Source organism: Rhinatrema bivittatum, chromosome 1, assembly GCF_901001135.1.
Source record: "Rhinatrema bivittatum chromosome 1, aRhiBiv1.1, whole genome shotgun sequence".
NCBI classification, from domain to species: Eukaryota; Metazoa; Chordata; class Amphibia; order Gymnophiona; family Rhinatrematidae; genus Rhinatrema; species Rhinatrema bivittatum.
Window position 1 is genome coordinate 238,426,202 of NC_042615.1, and position 26,693 is coordinate 238,452,894.

Here is a 26,693-nt window from a genome sequence, read left to right on the forward strand (position 1 = left end):
CTTCTGATGAGCCAGTCGTCGAGATAAGGAAAGACATGGACACTTTCTTTGTGCAAGTCTGCTGCTATTACTGCCAGACATTTGGTGAATACTCTGGGAGCAGAGGCAAGTCCGAATGGTAGTACTCTGTACTGGAAATGTTGATGACCCACCATGAAGCGCAGATACTTGCGATGAGGAGAGAATATTGGGATGTGAGCGTAAGCATCTTGTAGATCCAGAGAACAAAGCCAATCTCCTGTTTGAAGAAGTGGAAGCATGATGCCTAGTGACACCATCCTGAACTTTTCTTTCTTCAGAAATTTGTTGAGATTTCTGAGGTCTAGTATGGGTCGTAGGCCTCCGGTTTTCTTTGGAATGAGGAAATAACAGGAATAGAATCCTCTGCCCTGCTGAGCCTGGGGCACAGGCTCTACGGCCCTGGCTCTCAGAAGGGTGGATAATTCTACTTGCAACTGAATTATGTGATTGTCGCTGAGAGAGAAAGGTCTAGGAGGAGAATCTGTTGGAATTGAGAGGAAATTGAGTTTTTAACCTCGAGAGACTATGGAAAGTACCCATTGGTCTGTTGTTATGTTTATCCAATGGTTGTAAAAGTAGGATATTCGGCCTCCTACTGGTAGATCTGCTCGAGGGTTGAGGAGATGGATTTGTTCCCTGGTTGTGGCCTCAAAACCCCGCAGCCGGTCCAGTCTGTGGCAGGGGCTGAGGCCGAGCAGTCCTTGTTTGTCTGGACTGAGAACGTTGCTGCGGCCTAGTGAACCTGCCCCTCGATGCCGGAGGGTAGTAACTTCTTTGCCGGTAGAATGGACGTCTGGGTTCACTTCATGTAGGACGATGAGATGGCTGTGTAGCAGGTTCCTGTGGAACTAGCGATAGTTGGCGCAGGGTTTCTGAATGCTCTTTAAGTTGTGCCACAGCGTCTTGGACTTTTGAACCGAATAGGCTGTCTCCAACATATGGCAAATCGACCAGTTTATCTTGGACCTCAGGTCTAAGGTCAGAGGCCTTAAGCCATGCCCAACACCTAGCAGAAATCCCAGAAGCTGCTGTCCTGGAAGCTGTTTCGAAACTATCATAAGCAGCCCTGACTTCATGTTTCCCAGCTTCCAATCCTTTATGGATGATCGCCTGGGCTGCTTCCTTGTATTGCTGTGGTAAAGATGTAGTGAAGTCTTGCATCTGGTTTCCACAGATTCCTCTGATACTGAGTCATGTAGAGTTGGTAGGAGGAAATTCTGGTATTCAGGATCGCTCCTTGGTATACTTTCCTACCCAGGGAGTCTAAAAATCTATGATCTTTCCCAGGAGGAGTTGAAGAATGCGGACGTATTCTCTTTGATTTCTTTTGAGCAGATTTCACCACTACTGACTGATGTGGAAGCTGCGATTTTTGATATCCAGGAACAGACTGTACCAGATACATAGTGTCCATTCGTTTGACAGCAAGTACAGAGCATGGGTGCTCCCAGAGTCGATGTTGTAGATCTAGGAGAACCTCATGAATAGGTATGGCCAATACCTGCTTTGGAGGGTCAACAAATTGGGTATGGTATCTGCCATAACCTGAATGAAGTTGGTAAAGGACAAATCCTCTGGTGGTGACTTTTTCCTTTGATCTGGAGGTGAGGGCTCTAACATTAAATCTTCAGATGATGTATCTGTGTGGTTATCATCCCAAGTGTCATTTGGATCATCCCGATATGGAGATAGTGGAGAGGATCTTGGAGGATGATGGAGCCCCGAAGGTCCTGGTTGCGGATCATCAGAGGATATCTCTGCAGAAGTGTCCTCTGACTGTTTTGGTGGAAGAACATCAACTACTTTCTCAAATTTCTTCATGAGAAGTTGGAAAAGTGCCATTTCCGGTCGTCCCGGGTCCCTGGGCATCATCGGCATCGACTGCATGGGGGTTGACATTGGTGTTGGCATCGATGGGTGCCGCAAAGGTTTCGAAAATGTCGACGGTATCGGTGTCGAGATCGGCATCGACTGAACCAGTGATAGTGCAAAGATCGGTGTCAATGCCGGAATCGTCTTCAGTGCGGGCACCGGCTTTGGTGCAGGCACCGACATCAGTGATGTCACCGGCATCGGTGTGGTTACCGGCATCGGTGCTGAAGGCACCGGAGTTAACTGTTGTTCCTTAAATGCCTGAAGAATCGCTTGTCTGATAAAATCAGACAATTCCGGAGTTACAACTGGTGTAGGCAGAGCAGTTGTACGCGGTTACAGAGGCTGTGCTGGTATATCCTCCACAGAGCCCTGTGGAGGCTCAGCAGTCGGCGTTTCTTCTTGAACAGGCCCAGGCGTCTATGGAACGGATGTTTCCTGGGTCCGTGGCCGCTTTGCGCTCGATTCCTCTGGGGAGAGAGGGGACTCTGATGCCGATGGACGTCGGTGTCTATGCTTTGATCGGTGTTTGCTGACTGATTTCACCGATGCTATCGACAACGTTGGCGATGAATGATCTACCGATCCTTCCGGACGGCGTTTTTTGAAAAGTACATGCTTGGAGACTCTGGCCGGAGACGATTTCGTTGAAGTCGAGGGAGATGGCAGAAGTTGGAGATGGAATAAATGCTCCATCTTCTCCTGGCGGGCCTTTCTTCCTTTCACAATCATCTCTGCACACTTAGGGCAGGAATTGACGTTATGTTTCTCCCCTAAACACATCACACACTCAAGGTGTGGGTCCGTAATGGACATGGTACGGTTACAAACGGGACATTTTTTAAAACCCGTAGCCATTTTGCATCGACAGCCGTCGATGACCGAGAGAGAATTCGTGAGAAAAAATTTAGTTTTACTCAGAGAGTAAATGAGACACAGATTTACTCACCAGACGGTGGAAAATCAAGAGATCCCATGTGGGAGAATTTTCTGAGAAAAAATATGACTTTTAGTCACATAAATTTGTGAGGGAACTCACAAAGGTTCCTAATCCGTGATGCCTACAGCAGTGCGGAAGAACGAAGACTAGAGAGAGACCCCTGTGGCAGAGAATATCATGGCATGCTGGGCATGCTCAGTGGCCTCACAGGGCCAGTCAAAAGTTTCTAGAAACTCTGACAAAGTTTTCCCGCAATAGGGCTCCGTCAGTGACATCACCCATATGTGAGGACTAGCATCTTGCTTGTCCTGGGATAAATATATATATATATATATATATATTTATTTTTTTTTTAAGAGGGCACAGAGACTTCATGAAAGAGGCAGAACAGCAATTTAAAAAAAAGTCATATGCCATAAGCCTCAGGCGCTGAAGAGCAAGCCAGGTTCTGAGATAATCCTAAATCCCATGTAAGGGAAAGAAGATGCTAATAAAGTATCATCTTCTGTAGCAAAAAAGTATTTTCTAGGGCTGTATTCAAAACCATAATGATAAAAGGCCATCCTCTGCAAACAGATAAGAACAGACTTGTTTCCATAAATGGACAAGGCAAGAGACTAAAGAGTTTGCATCCTTTTTTCATTGAAAATATGATTTTCTTTTTAGGTACTCTGCCTGATGAACACACATTTCTGTTTGAAGTTCTGGAATTCAAATATTTGCCAACCAGTGCCATACCAGGACAGGACATTCCCAGCTTATGCAGCAACTGCCTAGGACAGCACTCCACCATTCACTCTGGTAATTAGCAATTAAACATATCAATGCGAACCACAGAGCTTGCGATTTTTTGCTAAGTGCAAAATTCCTTGTCTGCATGAAGTGCAGATTCCTTAACTGCATGAAATACAACCCAAGAAAAGTTAAATTGTGCTTACTCTTTATTACATTCTATTAAATAAAAAAAGTTTACTTTCCTTCAATACCAAACAAAATCTACCTTCCCACCTCCCTCCCAGTTCTTGCTTTTTTTTTTTTTTTTTGCAAGATATCAAAAAAACTTTACAATTTTAAATAACTAAAATATCTTGGGTTCATAAAACACGATATAGCTTGTAGATTGCTTTTTAGGATTCAGTGAGTAGATATTTAAAGACTGACTGATTGTGCTGTATAAATACCCACACAGCTATTCATGTATGTTTATGTACAGTATCTCTCTCTATATATATATCTATACACAAACATATTTCGTGATGGAGAAAGACACCCATACACCAAATATATCTACAAATGTCAATCAATAGTTTCATTACAAAATGTACTTTGAAATGATGGAAACTATGCAAGTGGTTGTTTTAGATCAAACAAGCCAGTTCCTCCTTTGACGACTTTTCCGACGACTAGACATGCAGAAGGAGATCGGAGCTCATCATGGGCACCTGAAAGGAGAAAAAAAATAATTAAGAATGAAAAGCATAATGAATGGAAATTATTTAAACGGTAATGCTCTAGGCATGCACACTGGAAAAGCAAGAGCAGGGTAGATGTTGTTTCCTCCTTCCTCATTCTCCAGTTAGCATCAAGCGCGATAACATGATGCAGTAGTTCAATTCTCACTACTTGCACTGCCCTCACATCCAACCATGTAAAAAATAAATAAATAAATAAAATAAAAATTGTGAATTTTATTAGAAAATATAACAGAAGTGATCTTTCCAGGTGCGCCAGAGAGCATTCAACCAAGACAGCTGCTTGAGAGATTAGCTCTCGAGAATCTTTCTGGAATCTTGTCTCCTATGTTAGGATTTTGGTGAAATTCTTCTTCATTTTGAGCTTACCACCGGTCTGATATGGCTGCAAGTAAACCCAGGAAGACTGAGGCTCCAAACTCTTCAGTATCTCGGGTTAAACAATCAAAACATGAGGCCCTTTCACCAGTAAAGATGATTAAAAGACTCTGACGTTTCCTTATCTACACTTATGATCAAAATTCTCCAAGTTAAGGAGATGGTGAAATCTAATATAGAATCTATATCCCTACTTCATCTGGACCTCACGGATTTTAAGGAGAGCTTACTACCATCAAAACAAAGACAGTGATGTTAGAATAAAAAACAGGTTCTAATGCAAATCAAATTTCCAAGTTGCGCACACAGCCCAAGATAATAGGAGTGCTTGAAAAAGCATTGGAAGATATGAACAATCGCAGCAGACAAAGTCTGCAAGTACTTGGTATCCCAGAGAGAGCAGAAGGATTGGACCCAATTGGTTTCATGACACTTCTCACATATCTGGTGGATCTTCAATTTGCCATGTCTTTTGAGATTGAGAGAGCGCTTCATGCTCCTTTGCGTATGATATGCGGAGCCAAATATCCATGACCATTTGTACTGTGTGTCTTTCACTATCCACAGGTCTTAAGAGATACTTCAACAGGCCAAGATTCGGGCCCCACTGCGACATGAGAAGACTATTCTCATTTTCCCGGATCTCAACAAGACTACAATTTTTCATTGGAAATAGTTTTTGGAAATAAGGCCATTTTTTAAATCCATCCAAGCTTGTTTTGGTCTTCTATACCCTGCAAATATGCTTGTTACCCTGGATAATGTTTCTAAAACCTTTGAGGACCCGAAGGCACTGCAAAAATACCTGAAGGAAAGCAGCGACGGATGTGACATGACTTACTTTGAAAGTACCTTTTCCTCATACTCAACCGGGCTGCCATTCCTTTTTTGTACAGATGCAGAGTGACTAGCTACCTGGGACGCTGTTTCCTTTTTCTGAGCACTTTGCTCATCAGGATGGCTGACTTTACTTTTCTTCCTTCTAATTTTGGTCTCTCTGATATCCAACAGTAAACGCAGTTATGTATAAGGCTAAGAGAGAATTTGAAAAGAAGTTGGCTGTAGAGGCAAAAACTCACAGTAAAAACTTTTTAAAATATATCCGAAGCAGAAAGCCTGTGAGGGAGTCAGTTGGACCGTTAGATGATCGAGGGGTTAAAGGGGCACTTAGAGAAGATAAGGCCATCGCGGAAAGATTAAATGATTTCTTTGCTTCGGTGTTTACTGAAGAGGATGTTGGGGAGGTACCCGTAATGGAGAAGGTTTTCATGGGTAATGATTCAGATGGACTGAATCAAATCACAGTGAACCTAGATGTGGTAGGCCTGACTGACAAACTGAAGAGTAGTAAATCACCCGGACCGGATGGTATACACCCCAGAGTTCTGAAGGAACTAAAAAATGAAATTTCAGACCTATTAGTAAAAATTTGTAAATTAAAATCATCCATTGTACCTGAAGACTGGAGGATAGCAAATGTAACCCCAATATTTAAAAAGGGCTCCAGGGGCGATCCGGGAAACTAGAGGCTGGTTAGCTTGACTTCAGTGCCAGGAAAAATAGTGGAAAGTATTCTAAACATCAAAATCACAGAGCATACAGAAAGACATGGTTTAATGGAACAAAGTCAGCATGGCTTTACCCAGGGCAAGTCTTGCCTCACAAATCTGCTTCACTTTTTTGAAGGAGTTAATAAACATGTGGATAAAGGTGAACCAGTAGATATAGTATACTTGGATTTTCAGAAGGCGTTTGACAAAGTTCCTCATGAGAGGCTTCTAGGAAAAGTAAAAAGTCATGGGATAGGTGGCGATGTCCTTTCATGGATTGCAAACTGGCTAAAAGACAAGAAACAGAGAGTAGGATTAAATGGACAATTTTCTCAGTGGAAGGGAGTGGACAGTGGAGTGCCTCAGGGATCTGTATTGGGACCCTTACTTTTCAATATATTTATAAATGATCTGGAAAGAAATACGATGAGTGAGATAATCAAATTTGCAGATGACACAAAATTGTTCAGAATAGTTAAATTACAAGCAGATTGTGATAAATTGCAGGAAGACCTTGTGAGACTGGAAAATTGGGCATCCAAATGGCAGATGAAATTTAATGTGGATAAGTGCAAGGTGATGCATATAGGGAAAAATAACCCATGCTATAATTACACAATGTTGGGTTCCATATTAGGTGCTACAACCCAAGAAAGAGATCTAGGTGTCATAGTGGATAACACATTGAAATAGTCGGTTCAGTGTGCTGCGGCAGTCAAAAAAGCAAACAGAATGTTGGGAATTATTAGAAAGGGAATGGTGAATAAAACGGAATATGTCATAATGCCTCTGTATCGCTCCATGGTGAGACCGCACCTTGAATACTGTGTACAATTCTGGTCGCCGCATCTCAAAAAAGATATAATTGCGATGGAGAAGGTACAGAGAAGGGCTACCAAAATGATAAGGGGAATGGAACAACTTCCCTATGAGGAAAGACTAAAGAGGTTAGGACTTTTCAGCTTGGAGAAGAGACGACTGAGGGGGGATATGATAGAGGTGTTTAAAATCATGAGAGGTCTAGAACGGGTAGATGTGAATCGGTTATTTACTCTTTCGGATAGTAGAAAGACTAGGGGGCACTCCATGAAGTTAGCATGGGGCACCTTTAAAACTAATCGGAGAAAGTTCTTTTTTACTCAACGCACAATTAAACTCTGGAATTTGTTGCCAGAGGACATGGTTAGTGCAGTTAGTATAGCTGTGTTTAAAAAAAGATTGGATAAGTTCTTGGAGAAGTCCATTACCTGCTATTAAGTTCGCTTAGAGAATAGCCACTGCCATTAGCAATGGTAACATGGAATAGACTTAGTTTTTGGGTACTTGCCAGGTTCTTATGGCCTAGATTGGCCACTGTCAGAAACAGGATGCTGGGCTTGATGGACCCTTGGTCTGACCCAGTATAGCATTTTCTTATGTTCTTGTGTTTGTATGTGGGAGGTGGGAGGTGGGGTTATTTTCACACCAGAAGTACAGTCAGAGAGTTACAATGACGTCGCTAAAAATCACCTGGTAAACTTTTGTTTTATGTTGTGGAACAGTACAGGCTGTATGTTTTTTGCTTTCTTTTCTGTTCTTTATTGCACTAAGCTTTAGCCTTTCACTAATGTCTATATATTGTTGCAAGTGTCCTTTTTATTGTTTATTATTCGGCATCTTTTTTGTTTACACCACAACGGCTTTCATAGATTGCTCCCTTCTTGTATTTTTAATGTATATTATTGCAAGACAGTATTTTATATGCTGGAATTTTTTTTTTAATATATATATATTGCAATGTACATGTATTGCTTGCTATGTACTTTTGTGTGGGGTAGGAGAGAAAATCCTGAGGTTTTTGTCTCAGCGCTTTTTTCCTTTGGGATACTTTCAGGTCTGGAAAATGATATGCTTCGTTTTCTAGGCTGGGTATGTTACTGGGTTCTGCTCTATTTCTTTCTTTTGACAATGAGGGAATCCACTTAATTTGCACCTTATATTGCTCTTCTTTGTTGAACTGCTACTGCTTGAACCGACATGGCATACTGAGTACTAGCCGTAGTTCTGAAGTATGTTTTTATTTTTACTTTTATGGGATATGATTTAAAATTTATGTCCCTGAATGTAAGGGATTTAACAATCCTATTAAGCAGAAGATGGTGTTGCTTTATTTTAAGAGCCTTAATGCAGGTATCCTTTTTTTTTCAGGAGACTCATTTATGTCACAAAGAGTCACTAAATGTTTCATCTATGGGATGGGAACTTTGTGCATTCTCTCCAGCAGTACATACAAAAATGGTGTTGCTATTCTTTGTAAAAAAAAAAATCTTTGGCTATCCAAATCATCTCTCAAAGCGCTGATGATGAGGGCAGATGGGTGAAACTACATATTTTGGATCATATCGATTTAATTCTATTTAAAATATAGGCCCCCAATCTAGATTCCCCTGCCTTTTTTAAGGATTTGAAAAGTATAGCCACTGAGGGGGCTCTTCCTGTAGTGCTTGGCAGGAATTTTAGTCTTCCATTTGGGGACTTAATACTTGGCAGGAGGTTCAAATGCAGGATTAGACAAACTTTGAAACGCAGGAAGCATTGAGGTACTTTGAGGATGGGAATGTGGAGATAAGCCTCTGTGAGGTCCAAGGAGATCAGAAACTCCCCATGGTGTACTGCCGCCACTACTGATCGTAAGGTCTCCATGCAAAAGTGAGGCACCTTGAGAGCCTTGTTGACCATCTTGAGGTCCAGAATGGGACGGAAGGAGCCTTCTTTTTGGGAACTATGAAGTAGATGGAATAATGGCCTAATCCTTGCTCCTTCGCTGGCACTGGAAGAAAGGCCCCTAGGGCCAAGAGGCAGTCAAGCGCTTGTTGGATCATAACCTGCTTCTGAAGGCTTCTGCAGGGGGAGAAGAGGAACCCGTCTCGTAGGGGCCGAGCAAACTCTAAAGCGTAGCCGCGTCTTAGAATATCTAAGACCCATTATTCTGAAGTGATCTTGACCCACTCCTCGTAAAAGAGAGACAGGTGTCTGCCTATCCTGGGAATGGAAGAATGGGTCAGCAAGCTTTCATTGAGAAGACTTGGAAGATGCCCCTTAAGGGAGGTTGTCTCGGACTGCTCTCTGGCCTTGAAAGGGATGAGACCAGGATTGCGAGCGTGAGGAAGGTGGCCTCTGTGCTGGAGGCTTGGTCTGACGAAACCTTCGTTGTCTTCGGAAGAGAGTCCTCGAAGAGCTGAAGGTCCTAAAGGTCCGTGGACGATTTTTGGCTTATGGACTTTGTTTTCCCTGAGTGACTTGATCAGCTGTTCCAAAACATCGCCGAACAGCAATGTTCCTTTGAATGGAAGAGATTCCAATTGGGACTTGGAAGACGAATCCGCCGACCAGTTGTGAAGCCAAAGCAGATGTCTAGCGAGACCACTGAAACCATGGATCTGGCAAGAACCCGCAGTAGATCATATAGAGCACCCGCCCCATATGCAATGACTGCTTCCAGGCGCTCGGCTTGCTGAGCTTCCTCAGGTGGTAAATCTTGGGTGCTGAGCATTTGCTGGACCCAGCGGAGCCCTGCTCGCTGCATGAGAGCGCTGCAGATGGTAGCCCTGACCCCCAGAGCAGACACCTCAAAAATCCATTTGAGGTAGACTTCCAGCTTGCGGTCCTGTAGATCCTTTAGGGCCATTCTGCCAGTAACCGGATTCGTAGTTCGTTTCGTAACCGCCAACACAAATGCATCTACTTTAGGAGATCCAGGAACTCTTCAGGCAAAGGGTATAGCTTATCCATAGCTCTACCCACCTTGAGAGAAGACTCCGGCGAATCCCATTCCCTAGTCAACAGTTATAGGAGCATAGGATGGAAAGGGAAGGTTTGAGAAGGTGGACACAGTCCAGCTATGACTGGGTCAGCTTTACGTGATGATGTAGTAGAAACAGATGGTTCTGATGGGGCCTCTGTCCAGCTTGGCCAGGACATGAGGAATGAGGGGGTTCAACTCGTCCTTTTGAAAGAGACGCAGGACCCTTGGGTCATCCCCCTCCACTTGTACGGAAGAAGAGAATTCATCCGTGTCTGGATCATTCTGAGTGGTTACAGGTGGTACTACCCTTATCCTGGGAACTGGCTGCTGTCTCCCTGCTCCGAGGGGGCCGGAGGCTGAGTGGCTCCTAAAGATCCCACTGGCTGTGGGACCTCAACGCTATCCTGGGATCCAGAAGGCTGACCACTTCCAGGATCTGACAAAAGAATCACCTTGGGAGGCAGAGGCCCTGCAGCAGCGCCCTGTTGCTGGCTCATGCTGGCCAAATATGCACTATGTAATAACAGTACAAAATCTGTGGTAAATGGACCAGGCGGAGGACCCGATGGGGCAAACACCAAGGGGGGGGGGGGGGTCACTCGGGCTGCGCTGAAGGAGGCTGTGGCTCTGGGTCCGGGAGAGTCACTGGGGAAAGATCCGGTGGTGATTTGGGGTCAGAGGTGGCGTCTGGCTGCTCAGGAGCTATCAGCAGTGAATCCAAAATGGCCGCCGTTCCCGCACTAGGTGGGAATGGGGCCGGCCTTGCCACAAAACGCGCCTGTGAGCATGAAATAAGACGCCCAGTCGCCAGTGAGGAACCCTCCCCGCTGGGGAGATATCTCACACAAATACCCTCCCGGGAGAGCCACGATCCCGGCTCTCCACAGGCGCAGCAACGAGTCGGGCGTGACATGGGTTATTAGCGGAGCCGGCAAGCAGCTTACTTCAGACTGTCAGGAGCGGGTAAGGGACACGTCCACTGACAGAACAACGACAAGGCTTGCAAAGCCTGGAACCAGAGGAATAACGCTTCTCTGGTAACACTGCCCCAAGGAAACGACCTCTCAGGGCAGGGCACTATGTCGTTGTGGTGGGGGGAGAGGTTGGACCACCAGCATGCACCCCTGAACCCTTAAACTCACTCCAGGAGAAATCGTGGCCTGAAAGTAATAAAAAGGAACAGCACTCACCCCTGAAAAAAAATTACCACGGGCTCTGCTTGCAAGTCTTAGAACCCAGAGCCTAACCTCTGAGGGAAACTGCCCCTGAAATTTATTTTAAGCGAATTTATTATTTTAAATTTTTTTTTTTTTAATCTTTAACTAAAGTGATCCATCCAAAGTAAAGAAAAACTTCAAGAGAAAAGAAAAATCTATCCTTTCTAAACCAAGTTAGAAGACCGAAGGGTCTGCCACCTTTCACCTGCTGGAGTCAGAGAAACACTGAAGGGACAGAGAGGGTGCTCCAGCCTATAAGAGGCCACCCTCTGAGTTTCGCTCTGACTCCACCTGCTGGAAGGGTGACATAACCCACTGTCTGGACTGATCCAGGTACGTAGAGGGAAATCAAATTTAAAAGTCGTCACTTTTTCTCAGCTAAGAACCATATCATAGTCACCACAATGCAGCAGATAAGCAGTTCTGTTTTAAGGCCCTTCCTGAAAATACATAACCTGGCAGAGAACAGAGTTCTGTGTGATGATCAGAAACAACTTACCCATCATGGTTGCTTCCTTGAGAAACTTGTAACTGGTTTCAAATGTCATCTGCTGGAGGGGGGAGGAGTTGGACTGCATCCCCATCCGATTCAAAGGCTTGTAAACACCTTCAAAGCACATATAATCTGCCACTAGAGACAGGTGGCGGGGGTCCACCTCAATACCTGTTGCAGAGAGAAAATGACAAGGAGATGCAGCTAGCAATTCAAGCATTTCGGCACCTGGATAATCTCTCATGCTGATATATCGCAACAGAAAAAAAAAATCTCCAAAGTCAGTAGATTTACTTAAAAGGCTATACTGCTTCAGGGTACTCTCATGTGACATGGAACTCCAGTCACATGGGGAAAATAAAATCTGTTAAAACAGACAGTCTACAACACTGCCCAAATAACTGCCAAGACACACCCCTCTTTCCATTGCAAAGGCTGGAATCATGGAAACTGAACCATTCCAACACTTCATATGATTTCTTTCCAGAATTTTCTCATACAGTTCACATGCACTCTGCAGAGTACCTTCCCAACTGAGACACCACCTCTTCCAATGGCACACAATGCAGGAAGGGTACTGCTTTAAAATAATAATATTATATGACATTTTTTCAAAAGAACTCAGTGGTAACAGCTTTTAAAAAATAGAAAACCAATAATTACATAAAATAATTAAAACAGACAGACATAAGCAGTTCCATGGTGGGTCAGATCAAGGTCCACTGAGCCCAGCATCCTCTCTTAGACAGTGGCCAGTCTAGGTCACAAGTATCTGGCAGATTCTCAAGAGTTGATCTATTTCTTGTATCTCACTTGCAGGGATAAGTGCTGGCTTTCCTACATCTACCTGGATAACAACTATTTATGGACATTTCCTTCAGGAACTTATCCAATCCTCTCTAGAACCCCACTATGTTAATTGCCATGACCACATCCTCTGACAACAGATTCCACATCCTCTCACAACAGATCCATAGCTTTATAGTGCACAGAGTGAAAAAATACTTCCTACCATTTGTTTTAAATCTGCCAGTTGCTAGTTTCATGGAGTGTCCCCTAGCCCTAATGTTATTTACAGAAACATGATGGCAGAAAAGACCATATGACCTATCTAGGCTACCTATCTATCCAACTAATTCAACTTACAATTCTTATCACTCCCTCAGAAATCCTGTGTATTCATCCCTTGCTTTCTTGAAATCAGATACTGGTTTTGTATCTGATTTAAAAAAAAAAAAAAGCATGGGATGAATTGGGAGGCTGTTCCATGCATCTGCCACTCTCTCTGTAAAGAAATATTTCTTTCCATTACTCCTGAGTTAATCCACTTTCACCCTCATTCCATGACCCCTCATTCTAAAGCCTCCTTTTTGTTGAAAGAAGCTTACCTTCTGTGAATGGAAACCTTGAAGGAATTTAAATATCGTATTTTTCGCTCCATAAGATGCACCTAGGATTCAGAGGGGGAAAATTAAAAAAAAAAAAAGTGTACTAAACCAGCTCTGTCCTCGGGAGTCTGTGCGTCTTATGGAGCAAATTAGGGGAGTGCATAACTTTTTTTTTTCTCCCCATTTTGTTTTCAGATCTGGGGAGGGCCATTCTGGTCCAGTCCCCAGATCAGAAAACTTTTATCTTTCTCTTTCTGTGGGGAAAACCCCCATCCCAACCCTTTAAATTAATTAACAACCCCCCACCCTCCTGACCCCCCCCCAAGACCTGCCAAATTAATTAACTACAACCCCCCACCCTCCTGATCCCCCAAGACCTGCCAAAAGTCCCTGGTGGTCCAGCCAGGGTCCAGGAGCGATCTCCTGGACTTGAGCCGTCGGCTGCCAGTACTCAAAATGGCGCCGGCGGCCCTTTGCCCTTACTATGTCACTGGGGCTACAGTGACCACCAGGGACTTTTGGCAGGTCTTTGGGGGGGGGGGGGGGCGGTTTGTTAGATTTTTAGTGTTTTTTTTTTTATATATTCGCTCCATAAGTTGCACATACATTTTCCCTCCACTTTTGGGGGAAAAAAGTGCATCTTATGGAGCGAAAAATACGGTACCTCTGTCATATCTTCCTTATCTAGGGTATATATGTTTAGATCTTTAAGTCTGTCCCCATATGCTTAACAATGAAGACCACTCCTGACCATTTCAGTAGCAACTCTCTAAGACCAACTCCATCTGCTTTATATCATTTTGCAGGTGCGGTCTCCAGAATTGTACACAGGATTCCAAATGAGTTCTTACCAGGGACCTATACAGGGGCAATATCTCCTCTATTTTTCTGCTGACCATTCCTCTCCCTATGCAGCCAAGCATCTTGTTGGCTTTGTAGTCACTTTATCAACCTGTTTGGCCATGTTAAGATTATCAAATAAAATGACCCCCAGATTCCTATTTTCGTGCTTAGAAAATTTCACCCCTATCCTGTACCTCTCCCTTGGGTTTCTGTAGCCTAAATGCACAACTCTGTATTTTTTTTTTTAGTATTAAAGCTTAGTTACCAGACTTTAGACCATATTTTCCACACCTTCCTGGCTGTCTACCTGTAGCAGATTTTGATATAATATATAATTAGCAAAATGACAAACCTTTCTGAACAATCCTTCCACAATGTTGCTCATGAAAATGTTGAAAAGAACCAGTTCAGAGACTGATCCCTGAAGCACACCACTAGTAACATTCCCTTCCTTGGAATGAACTAATTTACCACTAACTTTATTGTCTCCCACTCAACCAGTTTCTAACCCAGTCAGTCACTCTACGGCCCATCCCAAGGGTGCTCAATTTATTTATAAGTCGCCTTTGTGGAACTGGGTCAAAGGCCTTACTGAAATCCAAGTGCAAATACATCTATCGCTCTCCCCTGATTCAACTCTCTGGTCACCCAATGAAAGAAATTGATTAGCATGCTGCTCAGATCCTGCAATCCATTGGATTTCAGAAACTGCACTATCCTCTGTTTTAGCAGCAATTCCATCAACTTGCTCACCATAGAAACATAGAAATGACGGCAGAAGAAGACCAAACGGCCCATCCAGTCTGCCCAGCAAGCTACGCACTTTATCCATTTTTTTCCCCTTTTTCTCTCTCCCACCTTTTACTATTGGCTTCCAGTACCCTCCAGCCCTAATTCCCCTCCACCCCACCACCAATTTAGAGAGCAGTGCCGTATCTGCATCCAAGTGACATCCAGATCAATTAGGGGTAGCAACCACTGTAACAAGCAGGCCACACTCTTGCCCTAAACTCTTACCCACCCCTGTTTTTATTTTTTTGTTTGTTTTTTTATTTTTTAATTTTTTTTGGAGATAGCAGCCCTCCATCCTTCCGCTCCGTGAAGGTGGAACACTAACTACTGGCCACTGGCATCCCGCTCCGTGAATGCCTCTGTGGCTACTGCCGTTCCGTGCAGTGTTTTGCTGCCAGAGATCAGACCAACTGGACTGTAGTTCCCAGCCTCCTCCTTACTTGCACTTTTGTGAACAGGAACCACATCTGCCCAGGGTTTAATTTGTAGACAAAAAGGAAATGGAACTATGGAGTGAAGGGAGGTGGAGTGGAGCCAGGGCCAGGTGCAACTTATGTGAGGTGGAAAGGAAAAGGCCGGGGGTGTGAACTCTTCCACACAAACACGTCACATGTGCAAACACACCCAGTAGCAACAGAACAGTGGGGATGACAGAAAATTAGCTTTTTCTTCATCAGCTTCTATATATTCATCTCCACCACAGAGTCTCATAATGCCACTTATTCACTTCTTCTATCTCTAGCATATCTTAAAAAAAAAAAAAAAAAGTCTTATCCCCCTTTTGACCATATTTGCTATTTTTCCTTCCATTTGCATCTTTGCATTTCTGACGACTTTCCCAGCTTTTCCAGATATTGTTGCCTGTCTTCCTCTTTCTGCAATCTTATAAAATATATATATATATAATATCACGGAAAGTGCCTGCAATTCCGAAATCCTCCTAGCCGAGCAAATAGCTACCAAAAAGACCGTCTTCAGGGTAAGGATCTTCAAAGACATCCAACCGAGTGGCTCGAAAGGTTCCTCACAAAGGGCTCGCAACACCAGATTGAGATTTCATTCTGGACGGAGATGCTTAACTCCCTGAAGAAAATGAACTACATCTGGATGGGAAGCCAGAGCCTTCTCCTGTACTCTCCCCCTGAGACAACCTAAGGCCGAAACCTGGACTCGAAGAGAACTATGGGCCAACCCTTTGGATAAGCCCAACTGCAAAAAGGACAAAATATGAGAGACTGAAACCTTAAGAGGCTCCAACCACTGTTGTCCACACCAGGTCTCAAAAACCTTCCAGACTCTGGAACAGGCCAAGGAGGTAGAAGGGCGCCGCATCTGAAGAAGGGTAGCAATCACTGGTTCGGAATATCCCCTCACCGCAATTGCAGCCCTTCAAAAGCCAGTCCGCTAGACAGAAGAGATCCTCCCGATCCAAAAATATGGGATCCTGACGAAGTAGGTCCTGCAAGTGGGTCAGACGTAGTGGCCCGTCCACCGCCAGACACAGCAGATCTGCGAACCATGAATGACGAGGCCACTCTGGGGCCACAAGTACTACTGACCCCGGGTGACCTTCTATTCTTCTGAGAATCCTTGCTATGAGAGGTCACAGAGAGAAGACATACAGGAGGATACCGGTTAGCCATAGGCATACTAGGGCATCGAGCACCACTGCCCCCAACTCCCTCTGGCAGCTAGGCTCGTTGCCATGAGATCCAATCGCAGAGGAGACCCCAGGCTTCCGGGGACAGCTCCCACTCCCCCGGATCCAACTGCTGACGGTTGAGATAATCTGCCTGGACGTTGTCCACTCCTGCGACGTGCGAGGTGGCGATCCCTTCGAGATGAAGCTCTGCCATTGTGAACAGCTGAGTCTCCTGAGCTATCGAGGGACTCTTGGTTCCCCCCTGGTGGTTGATGTAAGCCACTGTGGTTGAGTTGCCGAGAAAACTCGCACCATCCGAGCATGGACCAAGGGTAGGAACGCCACTACGGCTCTGTGCACTGCCCTTGTCTCCAGCTGATTGATGGATCATGCCTGCTCAGACATTGACCAGAGCTCCTGAGCGGACTTGCCCAGAAAGACCACACCCCAGCCCCGAAGACTGGCGTCCGTAGCACCCATTTCGGGACTTCGAAGAGCATTCCTTTTTCTAGATTGCGCCGCGTCATCCACCAGGCCAGACTGGACCTGGCCCGACTCCGGTAGAGATAGGGACAGAAAGTATTGCTGCGACTGAGGACTCTAGCGGGACAACAATGCTCTCTGCAGAGGCCTCAAATGAGCAAAAGCCCAAGGCACCAGCTCCAACCTGGACACCATTGATCCCAGGACCTGTAAATAATCCCAGACCTTTGGCAGTGACAGACTAACCAGACAAGCTATCTGTCCCTGAATCTTGTTCACTCTGTCATCCGTAAGAAACACTCTGCCCTGCTGGGTGTTGAAACGGGCTCCCAAGTACTCGAGGGAATGAGAGGGCACCAGATGACTTCTGAAATTGATGATCCAGCCCAGAGATTCCAGGAGCAACCTCACTCTGTCTACGGACCACACACACTCCTCCTGTGACTTCGCCCTGATCAGCCAGTCGTCCAAATAAGGGTGCACCAAAATTCCTGCCTGTCGCAGGGCCGCAGCCACTACCACCATCACCTTCGTGAAAGTTCAAGAGGCAATGGCCAGACCAAAGGGAAGAGCCCGAAACTGGAAATGCTGCCCCAAGACCATGAACCTAAGGAACTTCTGGTGTTCCTGCTGAATGGGAATATGAAGATAAGCCTCGGTGAGGTCCAGGGACACCAAACGTTCTCCTTTTCGGACCGCTGCAATTACGGTGCTTAATGTCTCCATCTGAAAGCACGGCACCTTCAAACTCTGGTTGACCTTCTTTAGGTCTAAAATAGGCTGAAAGTGCCCTCCTTTTTTGGTACCACGAAATAGATGGAGTTTCTGCCTTGTCCCTGTTCGGAGATCGGTACAGCACCACCGCCTCCAGACTTAACTGCAGAAGCATCTCCTGGACAGCTGCCCACTTGCTTCGGGAAAGACAGTGCGACTCCAGGAAAACAGACCATAGAGGATGAGAAAATTCTAAGGCGTGACCTTCCCTGACCACGCCCAGCACCCACTGGTTGGAGGTAATCTTGGTCCACTCCCTGTAAAACCGGGCCAGCCTGCCTCTGATCACCAGGGACAACGAGTGGACCTGCCGGATCTCATTGGGAGGACTTAATGCCACCCGCTCCTTGGGTGGCTCCGCCTCTAGATGCTTTTTCAGCCCCCCGAAAGGACAGCTGTCTATGCGAGGAATATCACGGAGCCGAGGACCCTGAGGGATTAGCAGGACGAAACCGCCTTGACTCCCGAAAACAAGGACGAGATGAGAAAGGCTTCCGGACAAACTTCCTATCCTCTGGCAGTCTACTGCCCTTTGTCTCCCCTAAAGACTTAATAAGACGGTCAAGGTCCTCACCAAACAACAATTTGCCCTGAAAAGGCAGATTACACAGCTGCGATTTCTCAGCTTTCACTAATTAGTAAGGCACTTAGATTGAATTCTGATTATTTATTTTTCAGGAAGGATTGTAAAGCGTAGTTGGTCTCTTTTGTATTTTCTTAGTTTTATTGAACTAATTTTTAAAGATATATACATTTTTTTCCTTTTTAAGATGTTTGTTTTGTTTTAGGAAATTGTGCATGTTTAAAAGTTGTATACCACTCAGAGCTATTTCAAGATGGACAGTATAAAATTTAAGTTATGAATAAAGTACTTACAGCCATTTCTCCCATGATTTATGAAAAGAGTGTTTCTTGTTTGTAAGCCATTCCTCCTTGGAATCTCGCCCTTTCAGATTTGAAATGCTGTGAAATGGCTGATTCAGTCATGGGCAGGCAAAGCTGCCTGCAGGCCATACATGCCTGAGAACCATGGTTTGGAGATCCCTGATCTAAGTTACTGTTAACACGATAAGTAAGGGAAATGCTTCAAGTTACTTCAAGGGAAAACTGTTTTTCAGCTATAAGTATATAGCTTTTGTCTGTAAAGATTTGATACTCCTAACCCCTCATGAACTATATATAAAATATATACATACACACACGCACACATTTTTGTACGAGTACAATTTATATACAGTATATGCTTCCATCTTAAATTTAAACTATTTTCTTAAACCAAAAGGCCAGTCTTCTTTGGTGAGGGCTTTACTGCCAATACATTGGCCCCAATGCTTCTGCACTGAACCTGGGATAAGTTAGAGTGGAAGGCAAATCTACTAATATAGCCAGTGACTGCAGGGCCCATCACTCACAATACGACCAACATCAACTCTAACAAAGTGTCAGGCAAATGATGGGAAGAGAGGGACAAGCTTACGCATATGACACACATGTGAATGAATGAAAACGTCAACCAAAATGTCTGTCGTTATCTATTTAGAACTAAGTTTTGTTTTTTTAAGAAAAGCTTAATGAAGACCCTAGTGATAGAAGCAATCATTCACAATTACTCTGCTTACTAAACTTTTAGTTACCTCAAGCTGTATAAATAAACCATCAGATCTAACAGCATCTTACCATACACAGCAAATACGTCCTTGATTTCCTTTTCTATCACTCTCAGGGCTGCCTCTATGCCATAAGTCTGAGCCATTGCATGAATGTCATTTGAATATAGTCGCCTCAGATCCAAAATCTAATGAACAAGGAGGGAATATTCAGGTTACTGCAAGGTAGCAAACAGGTTCACATGTTTAAAACCTCATCCCTTGTTTTCTTCCTATTTTCATTTTATATGAGGTTGCTGCATCACAATCAATTTAGCTTAACACCCAGAGTGGAAGCATGATCCAGCCAATTTAGCACAGGGCAAAACATAAAGAGGCCATCTTGGAAGTATACTTGAATCCCTGCCACAGACTGTACGCAACAACTCAGAGATGGCTGCAAGCATGCTTCTGAAACCTCCTCGGCAAAGAGTAAGCAAGTCAAGCTGGGTTATGTTTCCGTGCTGGTTACTATCCTCAACATTACAAGCCAGGGTGTAGGACTTTTAGCACACTGCAATAAAGATTGGGAGCTTATTTTGTTTGTAATTTGATTTACACCGATGTACTGTGCCTTTTGTACTTGAAAGCTGTATTTTCTTTGAGGATGACCATCAATTCTAGCTGTAAACATGTATCTGCTTTACTTATATGGAGAGGTCTTAAAAAAAAAAAAAAAAAAAAAGTTGTGTCCCCTGAAGGTTCATAGCAAGGTTCATAACTAGGAAATGTTGTGAAGGCTGCACTCTAGGCTCTGACAGAAAGAATACCAAACAGTCATATTTTAGTAGGAATTTGTCAATGCTGTAATTGTGATGTATATTGTGAATTTGATTGTGCTGCCATTTTAATTATGTATGTTTTATTGTAAACCGCCAATTCGCGTACATAAAACTTTTAAATAAATAAATAAATAAATAAAATAAATAGATAGATACCAGATACCATTCAGGAGAGATAACCAGCAGAAAAACTTGAAGATATAGCTCATACAGTAGAGATGTGAATCGGAACTGAAATCCGACCCGATTCTGGTTCCGATTCACATCTATAGAGATATGAATCGGAACTGAAATACGAACCGATTCTGGTTCCGATTCACATCTCTATCATACCGAAACTAAATGTTATGGCTTCTATAAAGGTAAGAAGTCTCACAAACTGGGTGTGGGGAGGGGAGAAGAGGGGAACAAACAGAGAAATCGTAAACCTAGGAACAACGAGTGTAAAACCCATGCAAACCTAGGGTTGAACAGCTGTACTTAAAACATATCAAGAGTTTGGTTTTGGGGTTTTTTTAGCATGCATTTTTATTGGGAATCAACATCTGAAGTTAATGTTGAGTCAATTACAAAGTTAGGGGACAATTTTCAAACAACCCTCGCTGTTGTCAATTACATGGGTGGTTTTAACGCACGTAGTTTACACAAAGGTTCAAGAAGAAACTGCCCGTTTTTTTTTGTTGGAAATCAGCAATTGGAAAATGCACGCGTTAAAAGAACATGTGCGCTTTGCACCTGCTACCAGTGTAAGGCAGCCGAGTGAGAGCAAGCACACATGCCATTCACCTCCCCCAACTTCAACATGCCCCAGGAGCCTCTCTCTTTAAGATGACTCAAAGTACACGCATTATGGAGGAGGAGGGAAAGTTTCAGTCAGGACATTTTACCCGGGGAAATGTCTTTGAACACTACCATCTTAAAGAACAAATTAATGAAGTGGTTACTTTGTCACCCCCACCCCAAATGGAAAAATTTAAATTGTGAGGGTGGGGGGAGGGAGAAAATCTGAAAAAAAGATCATGAAAAAAATCTGATGGATTCTGAGCTGCATAGATGGCTCATAAATAAAATAAGCAGCCTGGCAGTGGATTCCAAGGTGCTGGACTGGATTAGAAACTGGGTGAGTGATAGGCATCGAGTAGTGGTAAATATGCACGTCACTCAGTGGAAAGAAAGGTGATTAGCGTACTCTCTCAGAAATTTGGCCTGAGGCTGGTTCTGATCAATATCATTTTGGCCGCGCGTTTTAGACACGCTATTATTACCTCTTATACTGTATGGGGGTGGAAAACGCACAGCCAACCCCCCCCCCCCCCCCCCACCAAAACTAATAGTGCTCATCACATGCAAATGCATGTTGACGAGCCTATTAGTTATTCCCCTGGAATACTGAAAGTAAAATGTGCGGCCAAGTCACACATTTTACTCTCAGAAATTAACGCCTGGCCAAGGGCAGGCATTAACTTGAAAGCACTGGAAAGCACCAGGAAACGTGTGCAGAAAAGCAGAAAAAACTGCTTTTCTGTGCACCCTCTGACTTAATATCATAGCAATATTAAGTCGGAGGCACCAAAATACAAAAAAACCCCAAAAAACCAACAACAACAACATAAAAAACCAACAACAACAACAACAAACAAAAACAATCTACCCACCGACCGAAAACAGATGCTCAATTTTGCTGGCATCCATTTTCCGAACCTGTGGCTTTCAGTGGGTTTGAAAACCAACGCCGGTAAATTAAGTTTTATTGCATCGGCCTGATTGTAAGCAATATAGTGAATGAGCTAGAAGGAAGAGTTTGCCTTTTTGCAATGATACTTATATTTGCAACAGACTAGACACCCCTGAGGAAGCAGACAGAATAGAAACATGATGGCAGAAAAAGACCATATGGCCTATCTAGTCTGCCCATCTGCCCAACTAATTTAGCTTTACAAATCCCATCTCTCCCTCAGAGAAGTGAATAAGAAAGCCTGAGCAGGGTTCAAGTGATTGACAGTTAAAATTCAATATAAGAAAGGGAAAAGTTATGCATTTGGGGTGAAAAAAATCCAAGGGAGTGGTACACAGTAGGGCTTAAGAAATTGATATGCACTGACCAGGAGAGACGTCAGGGTGATAATATCTGATGGTCTCAAGGTAGCGAAAAATTGTGATAAGGTGGTGGCAAGAGCTCAGGAGAAGCTAGGCTGCATAGGGAGAGGCGTAGCCAGCAGAAAAAAAAGGCGATAATAATTCTGTACATGTCATTGGTTACAATCTCTCCCAGAAAATTGTGTCCAATTTGGGAGGCCAAATCTCCAAAAGAATTTAGATGGGCTGAAAGGGTTTTAAAGAAAGTGGACAAAAATGCTGTGGGTTGTGCACCAAAAGTCATTTAAGATGAGACTTAAGGACCTAGGTATGCATACCCTAAAGAAGAGAAAGGGTAAATATGATAGAAACATCTAAAATACATCAAAGGCATAAATCACACACAAGAAACAAACCTCTTTCACAAGAACAATAGGTCACAGCATGTGGTTCTAGGAGGGAAGACTCAGGAGAAGCATCAGAAAATATTTCTTTTCTGAAAGGGTGGTGGATGAATGGAATGGCCCTTCCAGTGCAAGGGGTGGATTCAAGAACAATAACAGAACTAAAAAAATATGAGATTCCTAGTGACGAGGAGAAGGTAGAAGACTGGCTCAGGTCTGTGGCAGTGCACAAGGAGTGAAGGTGAACAGATTGGCTGGTCCTTTATCTTCTGTCAATCTATTCACAGTGGTAGGAACAGGGTGGGAAGGTGCCTTTACTTCCTCAATAGCAGAAGCAATGGAAGAAATGATAAGGACAAAACAAGGATGGCAAAAGAAAAACATGACCAAACCATACTGCAGGTCATAGGATAACCAGGTTGGCAAAAGCAACAGCTCCAGAAAACCAATGAGGCTGGTGCAGCAGTTAAATGATAGCCAAGTACTGTCCATCAGCGCCATAGGGAAGTATGAGGCTGGATTTTCAGACAACAGCTTTACTAGTTTTTGTAGTTATTTAGAGTGTTACTAAGCTTGTTGATAAGACACTGAGAGGGCGAGGGAAGTAAGGGGCTGGGTGTTGAATTAAGTAGGTCATCTTGTCTGAATATCGTAATTATCAGTCACAGACAATTGCTTATCCAGGTCTGATTGACAGGCTATACAAGTAACTTCAAAGGCCAGATATTTAAGCAACAGTTGCAATAGGTTATGAGGACCGAATTCAACCAGCAGTGGGGTCTGTTTGGCAGGCTACAAGTACAGTAATGTATGTGACGTGTGTAACTGCCATCTTTGAATGAGAGAGTGAGACAAGAAGTCAGACCCTGATATTGTGATATTAAAGAGCTGCCCCTGACACAGGTGTGACTATACCAAAATGTTGCAGCATTGGGCTCTACTTAAAGCCAGCATTGTTCAAAATCTTGGTGTTGGACATAAGACATCCTGAGAACAGAATTAACTGGGGGCTCATTGTTCCTGATAAGATAGTTTGCTAAGAAGCAGTGCAAGGTAATATTTTTAAATTACAAATACATAAAAATGTTGCTTTTACAACATGTTTTGAAAAAAATTTGTTGGACTTCGTAGATGATTATAACTGGCGCCATTTCACCAAGTATGCCAGCAGAGTGGCACCCTGTATGATACCAGACAATAAGAACTTTTGAAGTGTTACTTTTGTGGGAAATAAGGGCTTAGTTTGTTCTGTTTATGATTTTCTTTTTTATTTACAAGCACAGTAAAAAGAAGGCCTGGTGGAAATGCAGGTGTTTACATAGCCAGATCTATCTGGCAGGCTACATAGGGGGGTCCTAAGAGGCCGGATGTTTGGACAATGGCCCCACTAGTACTCAGTGCTTTTTTTCTTTTCTTTTCTAGAAAGAGCCCAGTTTGCAGATACTGGGCCATCCTTGGAGGAAAATCTGGGCAACCGTCCAGTGCCTCACTCCCCATGATAGCCCAGCTCCCTGCAACTGGCTACAGGGTTTAGTCACTGCATGATTTTCCACACCTTACCATCCTCCCTCCTGTAGGTAAGCAGGTATAAGAACAGTGCTTTCACCTGCTGTACCTCCTCTGCCACCGTCATGGCATGGGGAAAAATACCAGCGGAGAGAAGAGGAGGTTGAAATAGAAGCACTTTTCTTGGATTTAGATTCAGGAAAGTCTGTCATAACAAAATTTATACATGTGTTGTCAAAATATACATAAAGTGGTTAAAAGGAGAAAATATATTCGAGTGCTAATAATAGTAATTAAAATTACAGGGTATGGAATACTTAATACTATGGACAATTACCAGGTTCTAGTGCTGTTCTATATTATGCCGGGTCACGACCTACAAAGCTGGTGTCTGAGCTCTACTAGCCAGTGCTCTGCAAAGAATAGACTACAGCAAAGTAGAACTACTCTGCTCCCTAATCCAGGTACCTAAGGACTAATGCAGAGAGGTTGGGGAATAAAAGTGTTGGTACTAAGATCAGAACAGGCACAAAAAAAGCCCTGCTAGTACTGGTTGCTATTTATATTAATGAAAAGCTTTATAGTTAGACATGGGAGGGGTGTGGGCTTTGAAATAAGTGGGGAATTTATATGCTCATCTATCCAAAATAATAGGGTATAAATGAGAAAGATGACAAAAAACTGTCTTGGATAAGGAGCGATATCCTACCACTGGTCACACTTCATGGCTGAAGCTGAAGCTGGGATATATTCCTGCAGTGTGGACAGAAATAAATTGGGCAGACTGGATGGGTCAAATTGGTCTTTTTCTGCTGTCATAGAAACATGATGGCAGAAAGACCAAGTGCCTCATCTAGTTTGCCTATCTGTCCAATTTATCTAACCCTTCTGATTCCCATCACTCCCTCAGAGATGCCCTGTATTTATCCCATGCTTTTTTGCATCAGATGCAGAATACCCAGGTGAAGTGAGGGCAGAATGGTTAGACTTGGAAGCTTCTCTGGATCTGCATCTGGTCCACAGTCTCTCTCTGTGATTGATTTGTTTGTACTGCCCTTTCAGGGTTGGCTCTGGTAGGGTGCAAAGCTGGAAAGGATGGCTAAGGTGTGGGGTGCCTTTAAGGCCCCCATGACTCCGGAGGATTGAGCTAGAGTGGTATCTTGGAGTTGCTTGTCTCGCAGTAGATTAGGCAGAGCCACAGTTCTTTGGCACAGAGGTTTAGCCGTTTTTTCCTTCCAATTTAAGATAAGGGCACAATCACAGGTCCAGTGCTTCTGGGGCAGCTCAGAGCATGCTTGGGGGTCCTATCTTAGCTGGCCATCTGTCTCTGTTTTGGCGGAGGTTGGCCCAAGTTCATCAGACCAATGGGCCCTGGGAACATGAAGAGATGCTTATGCTCTGGAATTCGTCTTCTTTCTGTTCCTTAATGGTTTCTCCTTGTTACTCGATGGTGAAGTCGGCTATTCTGCAGAGGCTTCTTGATTTAAAGGTCCTGTCTCCAGATCTGTAAAGGTAGAAACGGTGGGGGTGCTACCCCATTTACTTATGGTTTCAAAGACTGAGGAGTCCAAGGTTCCCTCTTTGACCTGATACTGTCAATGACTTCTTGAAAATCCTCCACTTCAAAGAGGAATCCTTAAGATCAGAAAGGGGAGTTTTCTGATCCCTCTGGTTCTAACAGATGCTTATTGCCATGTTCCAATCTGGAAGAATTACCAATGTTTTCTCAAATCTTCAAGGTGAGATGGCAGTGTCTGCCACACTGAGCAAGAAGGGATTAGTGGTGCACTCTTATATGGATGATTGGCCGATAAGAGTGAGGGCCTTTCCGGAGAGTGTTTCTGCTTCTCATCAAGTGGTCTGGTTGTTAAGGAAATTCAGACACTGGATTGCCTGGGAACTCTATTCAATACAAAGACAGATCATGTTCATCTATCAGGTCAATAGCTCAGAAGCTGTATGGCTAGATGTGGATTTAATAGCAGTCAGAAATCTAATGGTGTGGTTCTATCTCCAGGCTATCGGGTCTTGGTGGTGACCTTGCCCTCTCATTCCGTGGGCAAGGGTGCAATTGCATCCTCTTCGGAGGATCTTGCCTTTCAGGTGGAATTCCAAATCTCAGGATTCTTCTATGACACTGCCACTGTTGGGATCAGTAAGGCATACCTGAAGTTATAGTTGGACAGCAAACACTTGGAACGGAGAGAGGAATTGCTGGTTGTTTGGTAGTCACAGCTATTCAGCTGGCTCTCCTTGAATACGTGCCCGACTACTGGATTTGGTGGGCAGAATGATGTCCCATGACCAGCAGGAATGTGGGGGTGTGCTGTTTTTTTCAGTTACAGAAGGGATCCTTGATAATCCATCACAGATGCACTAGTGCAGGAATGGCTAAGGGAGGAGACCTTATATATATTTCCTCCTTGGCCCATGGTTGGTAGAATGTTTCAGAAAATTGTAGGACACCTGGGTCTGGTTCTTCTGGTGGCCCCAGATCAGTTTAGGAGATGCAATAACTTGCTTTGTCAGGGTCTGGTGTTTCATGAGGCTCCAGATCAAATTGTCTTATGGTCTGGACCTTGTAAGGGCATGCTTAGTAAAATAAAATAAAATAAAATAAATATTATTCG

The 26,693-nt window shown here is 43.8% G+C and overlaps 1 protein-coding gene across 3 annotated transcripts in view; it reads right to left on the reverse strand.

The window, feature by feature from the left end:
- POLR1A (RNA polymerase I subunit A) overlaps positions 1-26,693 on the reverse strand; it is a 271,640-nt gene that overhangs the window by 16,339 nt on the left and 228,608 nt on the right. For 2 of the 3 annotated variants that reach the window (XM_029592762.1, XM_029592764.1), the window contains 3 exons: positions 19,327-19,444; positions 11,734-11,898; positions 3,860-4,275 (listed from right to left, as the gene is read on the reverse strand). In XM_029592762.1, coding sequence (XP_029448622.1) covers positions 4,175-4,275; positions 11,734-11,898; positions 19,327-19,444 — 384 coding nt within the window. In that variant the 3' untranslated portion in view covers positions 3,860-4,174. Of the gene's footprint in view, positions 1-3,859; positions 4,276-11,733; positions 11,899-19,326; positions 19,445-26,693 lie in introns of those variants that run through there. The other variant, XM_029592763.1, reaches the window with a different exon arrangement.